The 16,640-nt window shown below is 38.9% G+C and overlaps 1 protein-coding gene across 2 annotated transcripts in view; it reads left to right on the top strand.

Moving 5' to 3' along the window:
- NT5DC1 (5'-nucleotidase domain containing 1) overlaps window positions 1-16,640 on the top strand; it is a 153,892-nt gene that overhangs the window by 342 nt on the left and 136,910 nt on the right. Inside the window, exons 2-7 of one of the 2 annotated variants that reach the window (XM_086461284.1) lie at window positions 1,794-1,885; window positions 3,546-3,617; window positions 5,141-5,247; window positions 6,636-6,715; window positions 7,521-7,523; window positions 10,292-10,373. In XM_086461284.1, the coding sequence (XP_086317410.1) occupies window positions 1,794-1,885; window positions 3,546-3,617; window positions 5,141-5,247; window positions 6,636-6,715; window positions 7,521-7,523; window positions 10,292-10,373 (436 nt within the window). The remainder of the gene's footprint in view (window positions 1-1,793; window positions 1,886-3,545; window positions 3,618-5,140; window positions 5,248-6,635; window positions 6,716-7,520; window positions 7,524-10,291; window positions 10,374-16,640) is intronic. The other variant, XM_086461285.1, reaches the window with a different exon arrangement.

Genomic DNA, 16,640 nt, shown 5'->3' with positions numbered 1-16,640 from the left:
CCGCTTCCTCAGCAGGCCCGAGCGAAGGGGACAGCCATGTCTTCTTCCTTGGAAACGGTGCTTCTTGAGAGCTTTCCTCACTGAAGCGGCGCTGAGGAAAAGGTAGAGCCCCCCCCCCCCCCTCCCCCGCCAAATCTAGAGATGCTGCAGGCAGTGTTAGGACTCCGCAGCACTTTCGACAGGCGACCTTTGCAAACTTTCCGGTGCTTGAAGTACAACGCCGGGCGTAAAGGCATCTTGAGCTTAGCTCGGGTGTCCCTGACGAGAGGGACTGCTGTCATGTGCTGTCCCTTCCCGCCCTTGGCGCCTTTTTTTTTCCGACTGGCATATTTTAAACTCCCTCATAATCTTTCGTCCTTCTTTGTTGAAGTTAGGGCTTTGCCACGGAGCTGTCTTGTGTAGTGTTGCTCATGGTGTCCCCTTTCCCCTTTTATTTACCTCCCTTCACTTATGGTACATTTTGTGCTGCATGGGACTCCTACGGTAATTGCAAGATACTTTAGAATTGGTATAGAAACAAATGTTTATGAGGTGTCCCATTCATAAATAGGCATGGTTCAGTGCATCCTGTGTTGAAAAATTGCATTGCTTCCTTTAGCTCTGAGTGACTTTCTGTAGAGAGGCATCTTTCTTACAGAAGAGGGTTCAATAATAGGAAGTTGTAAAACGTTATGGGCTCTTAAGTTCCTGCTGGAAACCACACAATTCTAGGCTTACCTTCCATGTTCTTTGTGTTATGCCACACACATTAAATCTTAAACAGGCACATTCTTCCTGATTAGAATTTTGTCTGATGAAGGCAAACATTAGACAATTGATAACTAGAAGAGTTTAAAAAAAAATAATGAACAAAACAGAGAGAAAAAAACAAAGACATTTACTAAACCTAGTTCACTCTTTATCTCATAGCACACAGATGGACACGTGCCCACCACATGCCTCCTTATCTATTGGAAATAAAAAATACCTTAAAAGGCTGTAAGGCACAACTGAAGATGCAGTTAATTCTTACTCTTTCATTGTTGGCATTCATGTTAGTCTTTCTCAGACATTATTCATATTATTCATTCATTCCAAGAGCAGCTTTTGTAATTAAAAAAAAAAAAAAGGTCAGGGAACAGCTTTAATGAAAGAACCACGGCAAGAAGGGAGCAATTACTATTTTTGGATGGCCTTTAAGGAGCTGCCAGCATCTACGTAGATCTTGTACAACTTTATCAGCACATTACATTAATAAATTGCTGACTGTTGTACCAGGCCTTAACGGCATTCTTTCTGAACTTTGAAATGGTAACAGTTTACTTAGTAATTGCCTGTTTCCTTCAAAATATGTTCCTTCAAATGCTTCTAAAATGTCCCCTAAAGGTAGTTGTTGAACGGTTTGGAAGCCGCTTGTTGAGTCTTGATAACTGTGGCATTTAAAATTAAAAAAAAAAAAAAAAAAAAGATTGGGGTGGGGGAAGTAGTGACTAGTCTTAAGTACTTACCATCTTGGTTTCCCAACTGTCTTGAAGCACAGGGGCAATAAGGTAGAATGCTATGAACTTGGTTGTGCTGGACGTATTGCACCAGAACTGTTGTGTAAATGTCTTGAGCTGTTTTCTGGCCATGATGGAAATAACCTTGGGCACTGTTTCCCAGTGGGGAAGCAGTGGGACAGGGCCCCTAGCACCCTGGTTTGATTTTGCATAGGAAGCACTAACACTTGCATCTTGCTGCTTTCCAGGGAAGCAGTATCTGGTCTCACTTAATCACTATCATTAAGGCATGGTGGTTTTTTTTTTCATTTGTAGCTAATATATGATAGTTTTGCCCAGTATCTGGTAACAGAGAAGGGTTATGATGAAGACTTGCTGAATCTAGCTCCAGACAGCTTGGATTTCTGGTGAGTACATTGAAAAGAACAGAAACTTTCTGTATAACTTCCTTTATGCTGTAACTTTTACAAAGCTTGGAAAACAGCTTCTCTTAATACATGGTTGTTGCTATGATTGTCAAGCCAAATAGATGGATCCAAAATTACAGTTTTAAATACTTGTTCAAACAAGTATTTATCATGACATACTTCTAACCTGGTGTTTTGAAGAGAGAATTGAGCATCCAAGCTGGCTTTGTCTGTGCTTCTAGCAGTTTAGACACAAGCCTTTCAATCTGACTTACTCTCTTATTTTATGTATCTCCTTTGTCTTCTACCTTCAATTCAATTGGTCAGTCCAGTAACCACCAGAATTTACTCATTTTTACCTCGACAGGTGTGGTTTTCTTTGTGTAAGGCACAATAATCCCAACAGCTTTCTGAGGGACCGATAAAACGTGACTTGCCCTCGGGTGGCACATCAGGTACAAAGCCGTGATGCAAAAGACTGAAATGCAAGTTCCTGCTCTGAGCTCAGTGGTATCTGAGCAGGAGCTTGAATGCAAATCTCTGATCTTCCAGCTTTAATAGGTTATTATCTAGGCCACGAGGATGGGGGCTTGAAGGCCAGATAATCACTAATTTTTTTTAGGGGAAAACCAGGGTATTTTTTAACTAATGCATGCATTGTTGTGTAACAATTTTGATCGGGTTCTTTTATGTTCATTATTTGACTGGACGGTTTCTAATGAGAACAATTTCAACTGTCATGAGACAAGCAATGTATCTGTGTTTCTCATATTTTGAGGCCTCTGATGCATTAAATCCTTTAAGATCTACGTATCTTGGTCTTGGTCCCTTATTGGAGATGGAGTTTCATTAATGTAGACCTGCAAGCCTGCAGTGTTGGTAGCTGTGTGTCAGTGCCACTCACCCAGGTGTCATTCAAAAAAGGCTGGGGTCTGCTTGCTGCCTTCATGGCATATCTTTTTACTTTGGGTACTTTATAACAGGTGCCATTACTTTTTCGGTCTTGTTTACCCATTATTATTCTAGTCACTGAACTCTGAATTAATTTTTCAAACAACCTAAGCAAATGTAGATTCAATTATCTGGAAGGTACAGATTTATTAGGAGAGTTAGGCACTCCTGTTGAGTGTCTGTCCCATGCTGTCAACTCTTCACCTTGTTAGTGCTGGGTAGCATGGCAATGCTTCTGGTTCACGTGAACCTTGGATATTCAGTTGCCTCATTTAGAACAATGTTCTACCTCTCTCTCCCTTCGTAATTGGAGTTATCAGTCTAGTAATAATAAGTAGGGGAGTTGCCACCAAGAAAAAATATATCTCTTTAATAGAAGTGGCTTGAATCTCCATTTCTTAGTTGTATGTGTTTGTACCTTAATCCTCCAACCTTATCTATATGAACAGTCCCTGAACCCACTGAACAATGGAACTGAGTTTATTTAGTAGGAATTTGCTATGTAAGTGAAATCCAGTCCTCATTGTAGTAATATGTATATGCATATATAGAGCATTGTTCAAACATGGGAGTATTTGAAGAGTTGTGACTTTACTGGTTTTGTGTAGTGTCATTCTATAGTCTGTAACTACATTTCACTGATAATGTAACAAGGCATTCCTCTGAAAGCATTAATTGTTTTTCTTCCTTAAAATCAAATGATTCTTAGTTGCAAAGGCTTGGTGTTGGACATTGAAGAAGGAAACTTCCTGAAACTTGCAGAAGATGGAACGGTTTTAAGGTAGTATTGACAATAAGTTTATATTGTTAAACAAACACCAGAATTTTATCCTCTTTCTGAAAGGCAGCTCTCAGTTTTATTAAATATTTAAAATACTACTTTCAGCATACATTAATTTATCAGATGTGAAAGTTTAAATACTCTTTGGTAACGTGGTGATCAGTTTCTTTCAATGTTACATATGCAGTCTTTTCATAATATTTTCATGTTAGCTGCTAGTAAAGATGATCTCATTCGTAATAAACATTTAAGACTCTGAGGGCATACTGATCTTGAAAGTAAATCCACTTTTTTGGTGGCTACCAATGCGCTTTCTGTCCAGTTCTACTAAGATCCAGGGTAAGGTTTGTCTTTGGATTATGAGTAACCTGACTTGGAGTCAGTGCTAATAACAGGAGCGCTGTTACCTTTGTACTGTACACGTTCAAAATTTTACAGGCTTACAATATATAATTTACATAGCCTAGGGAAAATTAAGCACAGAAACTGACACATTTCCTTTCAAAATTCCATATTTTTTTTTCCTCTTAAAAGCTGTACTTTGCCTTCAGTCATCATATTTCAGTACATCCTTAGTCTATCTTTCCCTCTCTTTTTTTTTTTTTAAACATAGAAGACTGCTATTTTGAATCACAAATCTGAAAAGCAGATGTATCTAAAGTATATCAATCCTAGTCCCATTTCCCCCTTATTTTTTCCCAAAATGAAAATCTGTGTAATTTAGTACATAAGATAGACTCTATTCTAGTAGCATGTGGGAAGGAGCTTGAAGATGTTAGGGAAAAATCAGATCTTGTTGAAAGAAGGGAAGAAATACCTGTGAGTCTCTGCTGTGTATCCTGAAATTCATTTAGTACCATGAATTTCAGGAGTATTACATGCAGAATTCAGGACTAGAGGGTATATCACATTAAAGGGAAAAGTGTTACAGGACTACTTCTCCTAGTATTGCTTGCATGTGCTTCAAAACTGGAATCTGTGTGTTCTTTTGGGTCCCAATTTGATGGTCAAACTAGTTGATTTTTAATTCCTAAAAAGGCTTGTGTGTACTTCTGTATTACATAGCTGCTTGCAGGGCTCAAACTAGCACTTTTCTATAGTTCTGCCTTGCATTCTGTGAATGTTACCGGGCTTCAGAATGATGTATAGGCTTTCTGCACTGTGTTTTATTGTGCAGTGTATATTGATAGTTCAAGTATAGCGAGTGTCCTCACACAATTGAGAACATTCGAGCCATACAGAGTGATTGTGTAGCAGGTGAGGCACAGTAGCCGTGCCCCCAGCCAACCAAACCTCTGTGTAGTAAGGCTTTTATCGAGGACTGTAATGTATATGATAAAAGCTTAGGTCCTGGGAAACTTCTAAATTATAAAGAGAGTTACTTTTGATCAACTTGCACACACCTCTGTATTTAGTTGCAATGCGTTACTTCGCACAAGGAATAGTTGGCTGTTTTCAACTTGTTTCTTTTTCCCTTTTTTTTTTTTTTTTTTTTGTAATAAATAACTTAATACATCAAATAGGGCAAGCCATGGTACAAAGAGCATGACATCTGAAGAGATCCTGGAGACATATGGAAGGAGGGAGTGGAAGCATTTTAATACAGTCAGTGGAATGGTTTCCCGCACAGGTAGCTATACCTTAGCATGTCCTCTTCTTTGAAATTGCTCTGGCCCCTTCAATGCCTCATCCTGTTAGTTCTTACCACAAATATCAAAAAATACTTGAGCTGATAATCATTGGAATAGGTAAATGTTTTTGGGGAGAGTTGTTTTTTTGTGTTGTCAACTTCTGACACTGGAGTTCAACTTAAATGTAGGTCACCAATGATGAGACGAATGAGCTGACATTGTAGGCGTGTTTTGGTTGCAGAGATGGGCACATCTACTTCCTTGATGAAGTAGACTGAGGTTACCAGCCTGTCTTATTTAGGACATACTTGGAAAATCTTAGATTTTTCTTAAAAAAAAAAAAAAAAACTCATTGCTTTAGTGCTGTTACTGGAGGCCTCAGAGCAGGTGCAAAGAACAGAGTGGGTCTGGAAACAAAACTTCTCCTGCAGTTGAAATTTCTTGGTTTTAAGATGGGAGCCTTTTTGAAGGCACTGTGGCTAGGTTTGCATTCTTGCTCTGTGCTTCCTCTGTTTTACTTTGATCTTGGTGATTGTGAGTAACACACATAAAGTGCTCAGTTAAGTTGCATTGTGCTATGTGACGAAGGTATTTTCCTTGAGATTTTTGGTGACATAAACTTGTCTGTGATGCTTATTGTAAACTGCAGGTAGCCTTTTGCAACAGGGTAGAAGAGAAATGTTTCCTTTGGTCATACAGCAAATGTGCCTTTCTTATTCATTGAAAAGCACACTTGGTCCCTCTTCTGAATGTTAATCCTTGTTTTGCTGACTTTTTCTTTAATATACTTAAAAGACAGCACAGATAAGATCATGAATACAAAAAAAAAATCACTGGTTGAGTCATTTCACTCCTAGGAAAGAGTTGTCGAATGTGACCTGAGTCTGGGGGGACATTTGCATCCTCCTGATTAAGTTCACTTTTGGAGGCTTACCTAATGATGTGTGCATGCTTCCCCTTGGGCTAAGGTGCTGTCTGTGTGAAGGACAAGACTATGTGTAAGACCTGTCCAAATGTTTCTGAAACAACTTCTCAAACTCTTTCTTTGTGTTTCCTCTGCTAGGGAAATAGATATTTTGGAAGAGTTGGATGATGCTGTTCTGACTCTTAAGACTCATGTTTGTTCCCTATCTCTTCCACCTTAACTCTTAGAACCTTCAAATGTATTTTAAAAATTTCACTGCCTTGATATAGGTGAACAACTTTCAGTTGCCAATTATGAGAATCAGAAGCGAGAATAAAAGCTAACAAAGATTGGGAAGCAGATAATGCTTATTAACAATAAAATCCAAATAGGAGCTTATATTATTATTTAAATGGGTTTTTATTTGTGATTAAAGTGTACAATATGAATTTCAAAGTGGATTTTCTTGTCTTTTTTTTCCAGCTAAATACTATTTGTATGATAATTATTTTGACCTGCCAGGAGCTCTTTTGTGTGCAAGGGTTGTGGACAGCTTAGACCAGGTAAGAACTGGATTGTTTGAAACTAAGTATTGCATTATCTTCCCCCCCCCGCCGCCCTCTGCTTCTTGCATGCATTATTAAATGCATATAAATAGTGTATTGAACAACATCAAGATCTTCAGCTTTTTTTCTTCTTTCAATTTTTTTTCATGTCACACTTAGTGTATTAAAGTTGTCTCTGAAGATAATTGTGAGCTGCATGGCATGTTCAAAATAAATGTACTTCCACCAGAGGGCACAAATAACTAGGATACGAACAGAAACACAGTTTTCTCAAGTTTACTCTGTGATGTACATAATCTAGTTCTTAAAATATCCTTTAATTATACTTGATGATACTTGAATTAAGTCTAATGTAAGTCTTCTGAATAACAGGATTTTCTAATTTGCAAGCTGTTAATGAGTTGAAAGCTTACTTCCATCCTTTTTTAAACTTGTTTTTGTCTTAAATATATTGATCTGTGTACACAGATATAAACACCTAGAATAGTATTGAATTTTTTTTTTCTATGCTAAACAATAAATTTAGTTCTCAAGATGGAAAATACGATTGCTTGAACCTTGCTTGCAAAAGAGTACTGATGTAATCTGGCTAAAGGTACCAAAGCGCTGCAGCACTGACAATTGCCAATACTAAACTTTGTCTGTGGAGTGAAATTCAGAGCTGTGAGATGGGTATCTGGGATCCCTTTGGGTATCAGCTGACTTGATGCTTTAATAGCATCCAGAGTATAACTCCAAAATAGCATGCTGAGTAGATTGCTGCCTAAGTCCTAGTGCTGCATGAAGAGTTAGCTAGAGCTAGCTTGTCGGCAAGCACTGAGGACAGGTGTGTCATAGGGCTCTTAATTTTGTGCCTGATTAATCTCCTTCCTCTAAGCTGCTCACATCTTAGAACCCTGTCTCAGATGTAACACCTGCATTGTATTACTTTATATTTAATTTAGATTCAGCACAAGTCACCTACTTATTGGGAGAGAAAGCATGTTGGAGCATGTGTGTAATGAGCTTTCTCATTCAGTTACTTGTTCACAAGCTGGAGTGCTGACCCAGGATCTGTACCATCTTCAGCCAGAGAGAATTAAACTAGTGCCGTTTCTCTAGAGCGCTACCAGAAGTCTATCATGCACCCTATTTATCAGCTAGAAGTTCTTGGATATTTTACTGGATGTTGGCCCAGTTTCAACAGGAGGGCCGCAGTAATTCCCTGGAAGGTTAGCATCAGCCAGATAAGAAAGATGCAAGGCAGGAGGTGGTAGGCCTCTCCAGCACTCATGCCTGCAAAATGCTGCATCCTGAGGGTTAGAAACCATCATATTTTCTTCTTCTACATTTCTAAAAGGAAGTAGAGGCTTCTGTTTACTGTTCTGGGAGCCTGTTTAGTAAGGGCTATTTTCTTACCATTTACAGACAACATTCTAGGATCAGGAAAGATTTCTACTGGAAACAGATGGGAGTACTGCTAGGTTTAGATTCAGAATGGGTTTAGACATGTGTTGGATGCTGGGCTGCTCTACCATGTTAAAAATGAATCTGCTTTGGCTGTGTCCAGAGCCAGAACTCTTAGTATTTTCAGACAAAGCAGAGGTTCTTCTTGGTTATTTGGATCTTTGCATTGAAGAGCTACAGAAAATACTGCTTTGTCTGATAGTTCGGTTAATGAAGTCACATTTGATAATCACACCAAAATCATGGTGGACTGCATAGGCGTGCACACAGTTTTATCTCTGCTTTCTAGGAATCAGTCTGTTTTCTTGTATGTCTGATGCAATGGCTGTAGATTTGCAAGGAATTAGTTTGACAGTTATTTTAGCCTTCTCTGTGTTCAAATGTTTTGAAGAAAGTGTACCACTTTTAAACTAGTATCTGTATGTCCTCAGAACAACACTCTGACAATCTGTTAGCTCACTGCACTGATTTTTTTTTTTTTTGAAAGAAAAAAAAAATCCCTAACTAAGGAGCAAGTCAGCCACCTGGCATATTAGGGGAGCGAACAGTTGAATCTGTCTGTTTCAAGGTTAGTGCTAGTGTAGGCTAGTGCCATCGCCACTAGACAGATATGTGCTCCCCAGCATCTCCTGAACATGGCTTTGAATAATGACCCAGCTAACTGAAGTTTGACATTTATGAAACCTTTTCTCTTTATTAGTTTTCTTATGTATTTCTGTGGCAGTTTGCTATAGGAATGGATTAAACAAAAATTTGAAAGTCACAGCATTGTGTCTTTCCTGCTCTTAACCTGTAGAGCCAGTGGATGATAAGCAGACTGCCATAGTGCTCGTCAGTCATGCACAAAAGGCCTCGTTTGTGTCACTTGCTGGTTGTGAAATTGAGGGCAGGCCATTCCTCTGGAAGCCTCCATGGTAGATTAGGCCTGAAATAGCAGTTTACTTCAGTACGTGTAAACTGTATGGTTTTGGTTGGCAATGTTAAGGAATTGGTTTTTTAGCTTGTGTGTTTGTTGGTTTGGTTTTTTTTTGTTGTTGTTTCCAAATGTTTCCCTCTCTAGAAAATGCATTATGCGTACAAAATGGGTCGTTTTTCACGTATCAGTGCAGTGATCAGGACACAGAGGGCAGCAATACTGTGCAATCTGTTAACACCTGCCTTGAAATTTATGCTAACTTAGGCATGGAAAGCTTGTAACAACACTACAAAGATACTTTCCATGGCCTACAAACTCAGAGAGGCTGTACCACCTGCTTTACTGCTGCCAGGTTACCTTGTAACTCCAGGCACCTCTTACAGGCTCTGTAGCTAATCCTCTGCACAGCCTCTTTACTGTCTGGCTGTGTAATTGCATCTGTTTAATTCAGCACTCCTAAAATTTGTGGAGTTTGAGAGTGCTGTGAGGCTCAGCTGGTTGAGAAGCTTTTCTTCTCCCTTGGTGAGATGCTGAAAAGGCAGTTGAGGTCAGCTGGAGTTCTTCTGTGCCTGGATGGCCTTCTAGGAATGGCCTGAGACTGTTCACAAGTGCAGATCACCTTCCCCTGTCCTTCTGCCAGAGCTGGGATTTGGCAGTCTTCAGAGTACAAAGCAATACAGTGCTGCTCAGCCTGGCTTCTGGATGAACGTTTTATATGGTGTTTGGGGTGGAGTTGTTGGCAGAGGGGCATTACCTCTAAATTATAGCAAAGGGTTTTGCCAGTGCTGAGCAGAGAAGGTGGTGTGACCTGCAGGCTGTAGATAATGTCAGCCTGCTAATTAAGTACAGTATCTGCGGCTCTAGGCACTTCTTTTTCCCAAATGTCTGTGGGATGGCTCGTTCAGTTACGTTCTTGTTCTGTCTAATGCATCCCTTTGCTGTAACATTTTAGAGTTCCTCACAAATATGAATTTTTTCTCCTTCTCCACCCCCCCAACTCCAACATTACCTTCTGAAGTAGGGAGATAAATTGTCTGCGGTTACCCAAAGTTAAGCTGGATGCTGCTGAGTCCTGATGGTCTGAATCCTATTAAGACTGTTTTACTCCAAATACTTTTGTTTATTAATGTCATTCATGTCAATGTTTCAGTATGAAAGCTCAAAATAGCTGGTACTTGATATAATGACTAGGTTCCTTTTGACACTTACAGCATGATGGTCAGAAAAAATATGACTTCTGGAAGGACATGGTGGCTGCTATCCAGCATAATTATAAAATAACAGCTTTTAAAGGTAAGTGGATTCTCTGAAAACTTACTCTAATAGCTGAAAATGTTGCATATGCTTGCCAAAGAAAATACATTCAGAAGTACTGTAGGCTACTCAACACAGCTTTTACTTTTCTGGCTTACAAATAATTCTATAGTAGACACAGGTTTATCCTGGAATGGAACATCTTTATCACTACTATGTCTCTTTCATTTAGTTGACACTTTGTTGTCTTTAATAACACTTGTGATGTGCTACTTCACTGAATTTAGAGGGAAAATGGTTTCTTACCTTGATTGGTATGGAACGTGGACATCCTTGAACTATATTTTGATTCTGTTCCTTATGTTCTTATGATCAGAAATGCATTGGGAAAAAAATTGAAGCACTAACTAATATTTGATAATTTTCTTTAGCACTCTAGTTTTGATGAGAATTCCTCATGTAGTATTGACACAATAGTGAGGAAATTGTTATTTTGTTATAAACTTATAGAAATTGCACTGGAATTTTTTTTAACAGTATCTTCCTCCACCCAAAGCCAACCTTATAATACTGTAATATAAGTTAGAGTTGGAAAACATCTTGGATTCCATTCAGCTAGATATTTTCCTTCTTTCACAGACTTAACTTCTGAGTTTCTGTTAGGCATATAAAATAGTAAGTTGATAATAAAGGCTAGCCCATCTTGTGTGTGCACACAGTTAATTGAAATGATTTTTAAACATTTTTTTGTAAAAAGAATATATGCAGTTCAGTTCAGAATTCTGTATCATTTTCCCGACAGTGTTTTCCCATAGAATTACCTTTGTTAATGCAACATTCATTAGGAATGGGTGTAGCTTGGACCCTGTTAACACTTACTTTTGTTCACCAGAGATGTATTCCTTGCTGTATTCCTTTCAAATGTAATTGACAAAACTGTCTCAGAGAGGTTCCAAACAAAAACAAAATTTGATGTCAGGGTGCATGGTCTAAAAGACAGCAAGATCTTCCCAAAATGTTTTGTTTGCTTTGTTTCCGTTGGAGCGTAGAGTGTGATTGGTAGTTCAGAATTCCTCTAGGAACTCGTTCATATGTGAAATAAATGTATCCTTTGTTTTCTGCCGATACTGAACGAATTGTCATGAACTGTAACTATTTTTAGTGGGTTTGGTAATTCTTTTTTTCAAATCATAAAAGCTTGTTGTTTTAAAATGTGTGAATCATGCAGCATTTTGCAAAAAGAACAATTTTTAAGTGTTTGGAAATTAATTAGACCAAACAAAAGTTAGTCTGGTCTTTGAACACATAAATAATTGCTCTGTTTTATTTATATATGAGTGTCTTCTTGTGTGTAGGTGTACAGTTATTCATATACCTACCTGGCAGGTACCTATTTGTATATGTAAGCATGGAATCTGCATACAAACAGCTGTGTGATATGTCTTAATCCTTTTTAATCTGTATCAGAATGGGTACCTAGTTTAATACACCTCATTCTCTATTATAAAAGTCATGAGGCATATGCACAACAGTGTTGCAGATAAAAGAAAACATGGTAACTGATAGCATGCACGAGTTATTTTGGGTAAAGCTCTGTAAAATCAGAAGTGAAACAATGCAGATATTATACACTACTTACATATTTTAATACACAGAAGTGCTACGCTCTGTCATCCATCTCTTTGAAAGGCTTCATAGTGGTCTTATTTTCCTTTAAATAACATGGGCCAGTAGATAAAGCACTGAACAAGGAGTCAGAAGAACCAGAGATAAGTTCTTCAGTTCTTCCTGTATAACTTGCCTGTGATATTCCCATGGAGTATCTCTTTTTGCTTCAGGTCCCTCTGTGAAATATGAGTAATGGTCTGTCACAAGTTTGTGCGAGAGACTTTTTTTTTTTTTCTCCCCCCTTCTCAGTTGCAAACTTAACATAACTTCCTGAGGAAACTCCTAAACCTGGCTCCAGCCCAACTTCTAAATACCAGGAAGCCCCACTGTCCTTAGCCCAGAGCCTGGCCTGAAAACCACAGCTTCTTGACTTAATTCCATGCCCTTGATGCCCTGTAGAGGGTTTAACCCTTCAAAGGAAAGCAGTGCTCATTAGCAGTTAGCCAAGGTAAAACTTGAAAAACGAACTGAAGTGGTCAGTTGAGGAGACGCAAAGTTCCCAAGTCAAAATGCCGTCTTGGTAGTGCCATTGTCAGTGGCAGAGCAGAACGACTGACTGTTTTTATTTTTGGAAATCCATTAAGTGTTTGCAGTTCACTTTGGCTTGTTGTCGGTATGCCCTTGTTTCTCTATGTCCCTTCTCTTTTTCACATGATTTCTTTGATCGTGATCAGGTGTCTGGTGGATTTTGCTTTTCATTGTCTTAGCTATGGTAATTGCCTTAGATAATTGCCCTCTGATATTTTTTTTTTTGGGGGTGGCTCTTTCAGATAGGCATGATTGTCCTGGCTCAGCTTAATGAAGGGTATTAACCCACTCTTCTACTTGTGAAGAAGTGAAGAACTGAAGCTTGCAGAGGGAAAATAAGAGGGTTCCAAAATAGTTTTGTGTTATTCAGACCTTCCTCTGCAAACAATAACTCAAAAAAATTGGAAGAATGTATTGACCAGTACTATCAGAAAAGCATGTCAGGTAGCAATGAACACAGATAGTTGTATTTGCAAAATGATCATTTCTTACCTAGCAATACCTGCAGGAATGCCCTCTGCAATTGACATCCAAGTTGAGCATTAAATTACTTTAGAATCCTTTTTGTAAATCCTTAACTTATTACTGGAATATTTTGCAATTTTAAGGTGATTAGCATTACTTTGTATGTGTTTCATTTATTGTATGTTCTATAGACATTAGTAAAGAGCAATTATAAAGGAAACATCATGTGGCAATGTATTTTACACAATATAAATATGTGAACAGACGTTCCACAACCCATTATGGAAACAAAGTTTGATCTTCAAAGGAGTAATGAGGGCTTGAAGTACTGTATAATTAGTTCCATGTGAAAAATGTCAGATTTGGTGATTTTTTTTTTTTGACAGAAAAATCAATAGCTCTTGTAGGAGGAAGTTGCTTAATACAGATTCTTAAAGGAGAATTTTGTAAAATTTCTTCTTTTAAAGGCCACTTTCTCTCTTGCATAATTGTCTTTCCCTATAATTTCCGTGATACTTCTGAAAACCATAACATCTATGGTTATATAGTGAAAATGATACATTTGTAGTATTTTCCGTCAGTTCATAAGATTATATTTCACTTTGGAAGTAAAAAGATCACGACTAACACGGCAGCAGAGACTTCATAAATGGCCCATAAAAATGCTTGATGGATCTGCCCTCAAGTTCCAAGGATGCATCTGAGAAGTTTGTCATTGACAGTCTTCTACAAAAAAGGAAAAATATCAGAGAAAGTGTAGAGTTAAGACCTGAGTTTTAATCACTTACGTTTTCTCTTTTTTGTGTGACTGATCAGTATGCTGAAGTGGCATACTGATATATGGCAAGGGTTACTCTGGGGAGGAGAAATTTGAATTTTTCTAAAGTACACCATCCTCCTCCCAAAATTGTGCACACATACACCCACACACAGGTTTTTGATCACAGGTTTATGGTATTGCCCTGTTGTCTTGGCAGAAAATAATTAATCTAGATGTCTGTGATACGCGTCTTAAATCTTTTATATGCAACTTCAAATACAACAAACAAAAAGCAAAGATGCTTTTCTGGCCAAAAAGAAAGAATCCTCCAAAAATTCTGCAAAACATTAGAAATTCCTAATATTGATGTAGTCTAGTGATGAGAGTTCTTTATTTGTCTTAATTTTGTAAACTGCAACAAAGATAGAAGTAAATCTGTTACAATTCTCAGCTGGGCTTTGCAGCTAAATACAGAAGGGATAATTTGGGTGCTTTGTGTGTTTGACCACTTAAGGCTTCAGAAATTTCAGTAGTTCTTTGGAAGCGAGTTTTGTACTATTATAGGCTCTTAGGTTTTCATTTTAATCCCATTGGATTTTCTTTCTTCTAATGCCTATGATCCAGAAGAGGTGTGGTTTCTGGAAGCTTTATCTTTAAATAGGTTGATGATCTTCATGTGGAGAAAATATTAAAAAAAAAAAAAAATAAAACAAAAAACCACAAAAACTTAAAAATCTTACAGACCTTCTCAAGGTCCCCTCTAAATTGAGAATCTGAAGCTAGAATCGAAGTTGTGCCTGTGCCACAATTTCATGTATAATCTCTTAGTTTTTCAGTGTTAGGAGTTGCTTTCTTAATGACTTAATATGTGAACAATTATGAAAAACCTTCAAAAAGACAGGCATGAAGTACTGATAAGGATTAATGAACTGTGCTTTTAAGAATGCTGTCTGGGCCTAGTTTCTTGTGCAGAGACTAGTTAGTTGGAATCATAGGATGGCGATGTACTGCTGAGCACAAAGCATCTCCAGCAGTTTTAAACACGTGCTTTGGCATACATTTGATATGTAAAACCATTAACCAGAAACTTTACAGCTACTGAGCAGTGTTTTCCAGCTCCAGTACCCAGTCTGTCTATTTGTTTCTGAAACAATAAGTGCCAGATAGGTTGAATGTATGGGCAGCAGCACATGCTGCGTTTAAATACTGGAAAGTGCTGTTGAACTAATGGAAGTGACTGCACAGGAAAACATTTTTAGTGCAAAAAAGAGGTAATTCTTAGGAGATCTGTGATTAATATTTGGCCTAAAACAGAAAGGTAGGAAAGTGGGGATAGGCAGTTGTGTCTTAAGTTTTATTTTCGCTTGAAAGAAAAGTATCACAAGATTGCCACTTACAAATTTTGGTACTGGCCACTGTATAAGTTCCATTCAATCATTTCTGTGCAGTGTTTGTAAAAGTAGTACCAATTTTATTGCCTAGGCCTACTTGTCCGCTAAAATGAGCGTATCTCATTTTCATTTGTATTTTACCAAAGTATAACCTCATATACAAGCTTCCTTATCCAGCAGCACTGAATAAGGGGAGAAAAAACTATTCTGCAAAGTTTCTTTCTTGGTAGTTCTTTACCGTTTCCAAAACATTGTATAGTTTTCCTACCATCTTTGTCAGCGACACGGTTAGTGACATTGGGCCTCACCCTCAGCACATTTGCCGGTGATACCAAGCTGTGTGGTGCAGTCAACATGCTGGAGGGAAGGGATGCCATCCAGAGGGACCTTGACAGGCTGGAGAGGTGGGCCCATGCAAACCTCATGGAGTTCAAAAAGGCCAAGTGCAAGGTCCTGCACATGGGTCGGGGCAATCTCCAATATCAATCCAGGCTGGGTGATGAGTGGATCAAGAGCAGCCCTGTGGAGAAGCACTTGGGGGTGCTGGTGGATGAAAAACTGAACATGACCCAGCAAAGGGCACTCACAGCCCAGAAAGCCAATCACATCCTGGGCTGCATCAAGCCAACTGTGACCAGCAGGTCGAGGGAGGTGATTCTCTTCCTCTGCTCTGCTGTGATGAGACCCTACCTGCAGTATTGTGCCCAGCTCTGGGGCCCTCAAGGGTAAGGAAGACATGGGCCTGCTCGAGTGGGTCCAGAGGAGGCCACAAAGATGATCAGGGGGCTGGAGCACCTCCCCTGTGAGGACAGGCTGAGAGAGTTGGGGTTGTTCAGCCTGGAGAAGAGAAGGCTCCAGGGAGACCTTACAGCGGCCTCCCAGTGCTTAAAGGGGGCCTACAGGAAAGGTGGGGAGGGACTCTTGATCAGGGAGTGTGGTGATAGGATGAGAGGTAATGGTTTCAAACTGGAAGAGGGCGGATTTAGATTAGATATTAGGAAGAAATTCTTCACTGTGAGGGTGGTGAGACACTGTCACAGGTTGCCCAGAGAAGCTGTGGCTGCCCCCTCCCTGGCAGTGTTCAAGGCCAGGTTGGATGGGGCTTGGAGCAACCTGGTCTAGTGGAAGGTGTCCCTGCCCATGGCAGGGGGGGTGGAACTAGATGATCTTTCAGGTCCTTTCCAACCCAAACTGTTCTGTGATTTTTGTGGACCAATCTAAAGGTGTCCTTGCTTTTTTAATTAATCCCAACATATTATCACATACTACAGATTTCAAATGTACACAAGGTAACAAGCCTCAGATTCTGCTTTCATGAAGAAGTGGTAAGATCACAGAACTTCAGAACTTAGGCTTATGTTCTTTTAGTGCAAGTGATGAAAAACTTCTGTTTAAAAAAATGAAGCTAAAAATAATAGTTTAAGAGTTCGTAAGATCTTGGTCTATATGATGCTTCTAAAGCAGGTGAATGGTAACTATCATTGGAAGAGATGT

This window comes from Leptosomus discolor, chromosome 2 (assembly GCF_034619465.1).
Source record: "Leptosomus discolor isolate bLepDis1 chromosome 2, bLepDis1.hap2, whole genome shotgun sequence".
Taxonomy (NCBI): Eukaryota; Metazoa; Chordata; class Aves; order Leptosomiformes; family Leptosomidae; genus Leptosomus; species Leptosomus discolor.
The sequence above is the reverse complement of the archived record's forward strand: the minus strand, read 5'-3'. Positions and strand labels throughout refer to the sequence as shown.